This window comes from Rhincodon typus, chromosome 48, assembly GCF_021869965.1.
Source record: "Rhincodon typus isolate 14 chromosome 48, sRhiTyp1.1, whole genome shotgun sequence".
NCBI lineage: Eukaryota > Metazoa > Chordata > Chondrichthyes > Orectolobiformes > Rhincodontidae > Rhincodon > Rhincodon typus.
This window is the reverse complement of record NC_063379.1, coordinates 215,463-223,572: the sequence shown is the minus strand read 5'-3', so window position 1 is coordinate 223,572 and position 8,110 is coordinate 215,463. Positions and strand designations below refer to the sequence as shown.

The following is an 8,110-nucleotide window of genomic DNA, read 5'->3' as shown; positions in this document are numbered from 1 at the left end:
CCTCCAGCCCCTACACCCCCTCCCTATCTCTGACACCCCCTCCAGCCTCTACACCCCCTGCCTATCTCTGTAACCCACTCCAGCCTTTACACCCCCTCCCTATCCCTGTCACCTCCTCCAGTCCTTACACCCCATCCCTATTTCTGCAACCTCCTCCAGCCCTTACACCCCCTCCCTATCTCTGTAACCTCCTCCAGCCCTTACACCCCCGCCCTATATTTGTCACCGCGTCCAGCTCCTACAACCCCTCCTTTTCTCTGTAACCTCCTTCAGCTCCTACACCCTCTCCCTATCTCTGTCATGCCCTCCAGCCCCTACACCCCCTCCCTATCTCTGTAACCTCCTCCAGACCCTACACCCCCTCCCTATCTCGTAACCTCCCCAGCTCCGACACCCCCTCCCTATCTCTGTAAACTCATCCAGTCCCTACACCCCCTCCCTATCTCTGTAGCCTGCACCAGCCCCTACACCCCCTCCCTATCTCTGTAGCCTTCACCAGCCCCTACAACCCCTCCCTATCTCTGTAATCCCCTCCAGTCCCTACACCCCCTCCCTATCTCTGTAGCCTTCACCAGCCCCTACAACCCCTCCCTATCTCTGTCACCTCCTCCAGCCCCTACAACCCCTCCCTATCTCTGTAACGCCCTCCAGTCCCTACAACCCCTCCCTATCTCTGTAATGCCCTCCAGTCCCTACAACCCCTCCCTATCTCTGTAGCCTTCACCAGCCCCTACACCCACCTCATGTCTATAACCTCCATCAGCCTCTCTCTGTCACCCCTGAACAGAACTGCATGCCGTGTTCTAAACGTGGCCTCAGTACCATCCTGTTAAGCTACAACAAGACGTCCCAACTCCTATACTCAATGCTCTGGGCGATGAACACAAGCAAACTGAGACCTTTCTTCACCGCTCTGTCTACCTGTGACTCCACCTGCAAGGAGATATGTTCGTGTACCCCGAGATCTCCTTGCTCTGTAATACTCCCCAGGCCCATAATATCAAGTGTGTAAGCCTTACCCTGGCTTTGCCTTACCAAAATGCAACACCTTGTATTTACCTAAACTCCATTTCCCATTCCTCGGCCCACTGCACCAGCTGATCAAGATCTCACTGTGTTCCCAGGTAACCTTCATCCCTGTGCCCTACACCACCCATCCTGGTGTCATCCACAAATGTGCTTAACCATACATCCTGAATTCTCATCCAAATTATTCATTTAAATGATAAATAATAGTGGGCCCAGCACCGATCCCTGTGGTACACCACTGGTCACAGGTCTCCAGTCTGTTAAGAAACCCTCTGCCACCACCCTCTATCTTCCACCTTTCAGCCAATTTTGCGTCCAATTGGCTAGCTCCCCCTGGATCCAGTGAGATTTAACCTCACAACAACACACCGAGATGAGGCAGGATCTAATGAATGGCAGGACACTGGGGAGCTTAGAGGAACAGAGGGCTCTTGGGGTAATTATTCACACCTCGCTGAAGTTTTAAGGGAAGGGGCATGAGATTCAGAGGAGATTTGGGAAAAAAGATTTCTCACACAGTGGTTAGTGGGAATCGGGAATGCGCTGTCTGGGAAGGAAAATACTTGGATGTGCATTTCAAATATCATAAAATTCAAGGATATGGGAAGAGTGCAGGAAATTGGGATTAGCTTGCCTTTGGTGGTGGCGATGGTCAGTGTGTGACTTGATGGGCTGAAGGGCCTATACTATGCTGTTTAAAGGAAAACAGGAAGCACATTGCTCCCGAGAACCTCTATCACTGACTGAGCTACTGGCCACATGGCCCAGGACACCCTGCTCTCTCTGGTTCGATCAGATGGGTGATGGTCATACCCTGCTAGGATGAGGCACTCTAACACGATATTGGACGCTGTACCTGAGCGTGTGTCTGTGCTTTCTGTTCACAGCCATTTGTCATGTGGCCTGTGCTACTGGAGGGACCTGTTTTCCACCCTTTCGCTGTGTCTGTCCCCCGGGATACACTGGGCTCACCTGCCAAACAGGTAAGGCATTTATATCCACCTGGACAGACAGGTAAGGGACTCACACTCACCTGGACAGACAGGTAAGGGGCTCACACTCACCTGGACAGACAGGTAAGGGACTCACAATTGCCAGGATAGACAGGTAAGGGACTCACACTCACTGGCACAGACAGGTAAGGGACTGACACTCACCTGGACAGACAGGTAAGGGACTCACACTCACTGGGACAGACAGGTAAGGGACACACACACACCTGGAAAGACAGGTAAGGGACTCACACTCACTGGGACAGACAGGTAAGGGACTGACACTCACTTGGACAGGCAGGTAAGGGACTCACAATTGCCAGGACAGACAGGTAAGGGACACACACACACCTGGACAGACAGGTAAGGGGCTCACACACACTTGGACAAACAGGTAAGGGACTCACAATTGCCAGGACGGACAGGTAAGGGACTGACACTCACCTGGACAGACAGGTAAAGGATTTACACTCACCTGGACAGGCAGGGAATTGGGGGCAGCTATGAGCGAAGGTTCCAGCCCAGGTGATCATGCCTCCAACAATACAGAGGCTTGTGTGAACACTCTACAACAGGACTGAGTGGATGGGTGCCTGTTCAGGTTCTGTCTGATTGCCTGCTTCAGTGCTGAGTTAACGTCGTGCCTTTCCCTTCCCCCCACAGCCATCTGCAACCCTGCATGCCCACCTCTTCAGCGATGCCAGGCTCCAAACTTGTGCTCATGCCCTCCTGGGCTCACAGGGCCACAGTGTACAGCTGGTAAGAGACAGGTCGGGTCTGATTGTCCTCTCTCACTGTGATGTCCCTCACACAATGCTGACTGAGGAAGGGGTACACAGAGCCAGAGGAGGAGTGAGGGAAACTGTTGGTATGGGGGCCCAGTACAAAAATCAAAGGGTTATTCCTGACAGTGAAAGTTGAGATAGTAGGAATGTTAAACGTGTGTAAGGTCAGGTCAGAAAGGGATAGAATGTACCCTCTCCACTGAGGGCACTGGCTGTGTCCAGTGAGGGATTGAGGTGGTAATAGGTTACAGAGTGAGGGATTGAGGGAGTAATAGGTAACAGAGTGAGGGATTGAGGGGGTAATAGGTAACAGAGTGAGAGATTGAGGGGGTAATAGGTTACAGAGTGAGGGATTGAGGGTGTAATAGGTTACAGAGTGAGGGATTGAGGGGGTAATAGGTTACAGAGTGAGGGATTGAGGGCGTAATAGGTTACAGAGTGAGGGTGGGGCATTCAGGTGGTAATAGGGTACTGGTCATTCCCTGCCTTTATCGGTGTTGACAGATATCGATGAGTGTATGATGGGGAAGGCTCGGTGCCAACATTACTGCATCAACATTCCCGGATCGATCAGCTGTACCTGTCAGCCTGGGTATCGCCTCGGCAATGATGGGAGATCCTGTACTGGTAACAACATTATATATCACAGTCTGAACTGTCAGCTCCCCAGCTCTGAGGGACTTCTGCACTGTCGGAGGGCCAGTGCTGAGGGACTTCTGCACTGTCGGAGGGCCAGTGCTGAGGGAGTGGGCACTGTCGGAGGGCCATTGCTGTGGGAGTGGGCACTGTCGGAAAGTCAGTGTTGAGACAGCGGGCACTGTCAGAGGGTGAGTGCTGAGGGAGCGGGCTCTGTCAGAGGGTCAGTGCTGAGGGAGCGCCGCACTGTCGGAGGGTCAGTGCTGAGGGAGCGCCGCACTGTCGGAGGGTCAGCGCTGAGGGAGCGCCGCACTGTCGGAGGGTCAGTGCTGAGGGATGGGGTTACACACAGCTCTGAGACCTGCTAGTAATTTGGAGAGAAGCAGGGATATTTTTACTTCTGCCTTGTGTTGAGGCTTTGACATGTGAATATCCTCCTTTCTCACTGCAAGATGTGATCCACAGTGTCGGAACGTCGGGGTGTGTCTGTTCCCAAACTACTGCACCTGCCTGCCCTGGTTTTTAGGAGCAACTTGTCAATTGGGTGAGTATCTTGTATCTTCCCAGAACTTAGCGCGAGGCTATGCCCATCACCAATAAGAGACAATCTAACCACCGTCCCTTTACATTCAATGGTGTTACGATCACTGAATCCCCCACTATCAACATCCCGGGGGTTACCATTGACCAGAAACTCAACTGGACCCACCACATAAACACAGCGGCTACAAGAGCAGGTCAGAGGCTGGGAATCCTGCAGCGAGTAACTCCCGTCCTGTCTCCCCCCAAAGCCTGTCCCACCATCTACAAGGCACAAGGCAGGAGGGTGATGGAATACTCCCCACTTGCCCCTGGATGGGGCAGCTCCAACATCGCTCAAGAAGCTCGACACCATCCAGGACAAAGCAGCCCCCGCTCGATTGGAATCACATCCACAAACATCCCACTCCCTCCCCACACCGACGCTCAGTCGCAGCAGTGTGTACCATCTACAAGATGCTCTGCAGAAATTCACTAAAGATCCTCAGGCAGCACCTTCCAAACCCACGACCCACTCCCATCCAGAAGGACAAGGGGCAGCATATACATGGGAACACCACCCCCTGCAAGTTCCCCTCCGAGCCACTCCCCATCCTGACTCGGAAATATATCCCCATTCCTTCAGTGTCACTGGGTCAGAATCCCCGGAATTCCCTCCCTAAGGGACATTGTGAGCCAACCCACAGCACATGGACTGCAGCAGTTCAAGAAGGCAGCACACCCCCACCTTCTCAAGGGGGGCAACTAGGGACGGGGCAATGAATACTGACCCAGCCAGCAACGCTCACATTACATTACATTAATAAATGAAAGTGAAGGAAGGTGAAGACGCACAGAGGTTACGCTGAGGTTACGGTGATGTTACAGTGATGTTACATTGAATTTACGGTGAGGGTACGGTGAGGTTACGGTGAGTTTATGGTGAGGTTACAGTGAGGTTAAGATGTGGGTAAGGTGAGGGTAAGGTGAGGTTAAGGTGAGGTTAGTGAGGTTAAGGTGAGATTAGAGTGAGATTAGAGTGAGGTTACGGTGAGGTTACGGTAATGTTACATTGAATTTATGGTGAGGGTACGGTGAGGTTAAGGTGAGTTTAAGGTGAGGGTACGGTGAGGGCACTGTGCTGTGATGGTGGTGAGCAGGTCAGTAAGCAAGCTGCTGATTGTTTCCTGACTGACGGGCCCCGGGCCCCGGGCCCCGGGGATTATCAGCCTCTGGCCGCCCGTGTTAATTTGATGGTGACATTGACCAGCATTGTGTGTGTTGACATGAATTCTGTCCCTTTAGCCACTGGAAAAAGTGCTGTAATGCATTCAAAAATTTCAAACATTTTCAAAAGCGCGCGCTGGACAGAGTAGAGAGAGGGAGAAGTTGCTCTCACTTAGAAAAGGAACAAGAGTGAGAGGGGAGGAGATTGAAACTGATGTACGAACAAAGTGAGGGTGATGTGAGGCAAAAGCCTTTCACCCAGTGAGTGGTTAGAGTGTGGAATGCGCTGCCTGAAAATGTCGGGGAGGCAGGTTCAATTCGGGTATTCCAGAGGGACATTGGGTGGTTATTTGGGGAGAAATGGGGGTGGAGGGAGATGGGGAAAAGGCAGGAGGTTCACCATATGAGATGATGCTCATTTGAAGAGTTGTCGCGGGTTTGACGGGCTGAATGGCCTCTTCTGCTCAGGAATGAATCTGTGACTCACCATATCCCTGATCATCACAGTGTTTACCTCTGTTTGTTTTCGGCCAGGCCCCAGGGAGCAGCTGGAAGACGGGGGTTCAGAGGGGTTTAGCCTGACGCCATTGCCCCCCCAAGTCTGGGGGCAGCAGCCCATCTCTCAGGTAAGGCTCTGCGCCCCCCCTCCGCCATCGCCCCCTCAGGACTGACGGGAATTGGGGTGGGGGGTCTGGGTTACAATGGGCTGCGGGAGCCCCGTACCCCAATGCCAGACGACACCCACGCAGAATCCCCCGGGCCCCTTGTGCGGCTCCGTCCTCTCATCGCTCCCCCGAGGGAACTGCACAGCAAGATCCCACAAAGGACTGGCCGGTTTCTGACCTAGCGCATGTGGCGAGGCTGCGGTTGGAGTTGGGTAGGGGGTGGTGGGAGGTGATTGGGGCCATGTTGGGGGCATGAGGACCAGTCAATGACCCCAGTCTCTTTATCTCTCCCTCTCTCCCATTCCCAATCCTCCTCTCCATCCCCCCATGCACCCCCTGCCCCCCAGCAGAGGCAGTGACCACCACCCCGATCGCTGTCAGACCTCCTTCGATGCCTCAGCTCAGATCCGGGGCGAGACTTTCTTCTTCAAAGGTAGGCCGGACATTTGACCTCAGTACCACCAGCCACTGGGATCTTCCCAGCTGCCCCCCAGCTCAGGTGGGTGCAATCTTTTTCCAGGACTCTCATCCAGCCTGATCCTCATCGTTGTCTCTTCACTGTACTGCACCGGTCTGCGTGCTATTCTACTCAGGAGGCACCACAGTCAGTTCTAAACATCCTCAGAGCCCACATGGCCTGTGGCTGAGCAGGGGAGGCCCAGCCTGTATCAAAGCCTGGTCCTGTGCAAGGCTGGGCCAAGGTTCTGATCTCATCTTAGACCCAGATTCTGGCCTTAGCTTAAACCCAGCCTCAGTCTCCGGCCTAGACCCAGCCTCAGGCCCCGGCCTGAACCCAGCCTCAGGCCCCGGCCTGGACTAACCTTCAGTCCCCAGTCTAGGCCTAACGTTAGCCCATCTTGAGCACGGCCTATGTCTGCTGCCTAGGCCCATTTTCCTCTCATCAAAGCCCAGACTCAGGCCCTGGCCCAGACTCTAGGCTGTGTTCCATAAGCTCAGGCCCAGAGAGCTCCATCCTCCAGATAGCCTGAAACCTGAGCCTGGGCCTTTGTCCCTGGTCTAGGCCACACCCGACTTGAGTAGTGTCCAAACACAACCAGAACCCCTTACACCTGAGGTTGTAAAGGCCGTTCAGAGACATTGCTGAGTGAGTGGGAAATGATAATGAAACAGGAAGCTTCCCATCCAGTACCTGTATAAACACAACGCAGTGGGTTCAACTGCAAATCGGGCTGTTTTCGCCCAAGGTTCTCACAAGGCCTTGTTAAAAACATCTCCAATGGTCACTATGATCTCTCAATGACCTGTTATCAAGGACCCTCTTGTCTGCCTTCAAAACATTCAATGTTTCTGCAGCAAATCTCAGAGGCAGCTTCTCCATCATCAAATACAGGGCCATGAAACCATTAATGTCTGCTGCTTTCTGCTTATTTTATTATTCCTTTACCGGGTCAGGGTGTTGCTGCCTGGGCCTAAAGTTATTGCCCATCCTTAATTGCCCAGGGGGCAGTTTACAGTCAACCACATTGCTGTAGGTCTGGAGTCACATGTAGGCCAGACCAGGTAAAGGTGACAGTTTCCTTCTCTGATGGAAGTTAGTGAACCAGATGGGTTTTACAACAATTGATCATGCTTTCAGGGATATCATCACTGAGATGAACTTTCAATTCCAGGCTTATTAACAGAATGTAAATACCACTTGCTCCAATTGTGCCAGTTTAGTCTCATCCTCAAATCCCTTTCTCTGGCCACAGTACCAGGCTCTGATCCCCAGTCTAGTCCAAGGCTCTGTACCAGTCTACATCCAGGCTGTGATCCCCAGTCTAGGTCAGGCTCTACTCCATTCGAGACCCAGGCTCTGTCCCCCATTTCGGCCCATGCTGTGCTCCCAGGTAGTCCTTGGCTCTTCTCCCAGTCTAGTCCCAGGCTCTGATCCTCAGTCAAGCCCCAGGCTGTGATCCCCAGTCTAGGCCCAGGCTGTGATCCCCAGTCTAGGCCCAGGCTCTGATCCTCAGTCTAGGCCCAGGCTGTGATCCCCAGTGTAGGTCCAGGCTGTGATCCCCAGTCTAGGCCCAGGCTCTGATCCCCAGTCTAGGCCAAAGCTGTGATCCTCAGGCTAGACGCAGGCTCTGATGCCCAGTCTAGGTCCAGGCTCTGATCCCCAGTCTAGGCCCAGGCTCTGATCCCCAGTCTAGGCCTAGGTTGTGATCCCCAGTCTCGGCCCAGGCTCTGATCCCCAGTCTAGGCCCAAGCTCTGATCCTCAGTCTGGGCCCAGGCTGTGATCCCCAGTCTAGGCCC

At 53.4% G+C, this 8,110-nt stretch overlaps 1 protein-coding gene across 1 annotated transcript in view; it reads left to right on the top strand.

Annotated features, from left to right (window-relative positions):
- The window catches only part of LOC109924719, a 17,917-nt gene that overhangs the window by 532 nt on the left and 9,275 nt on the right, over positions 1-8,110 (top strand). The window contains exons 2-4 of the mRNA XM_048620724.1: positions 1,917-2,012; positions 2,685-2,780; positions 7,566-7,638. Of these exons, the coding sequence (XP_048476681.1) occupies positions 1,917-2,012; positions 2,685-2,780; positions 7,566-7,638 (265 nt within the window). The remainder of the gene's footprint in view (positions 1-1,916; positions 2,013-2,684; positions 2,781-7,565; positions 7,639-8,110) is intronic.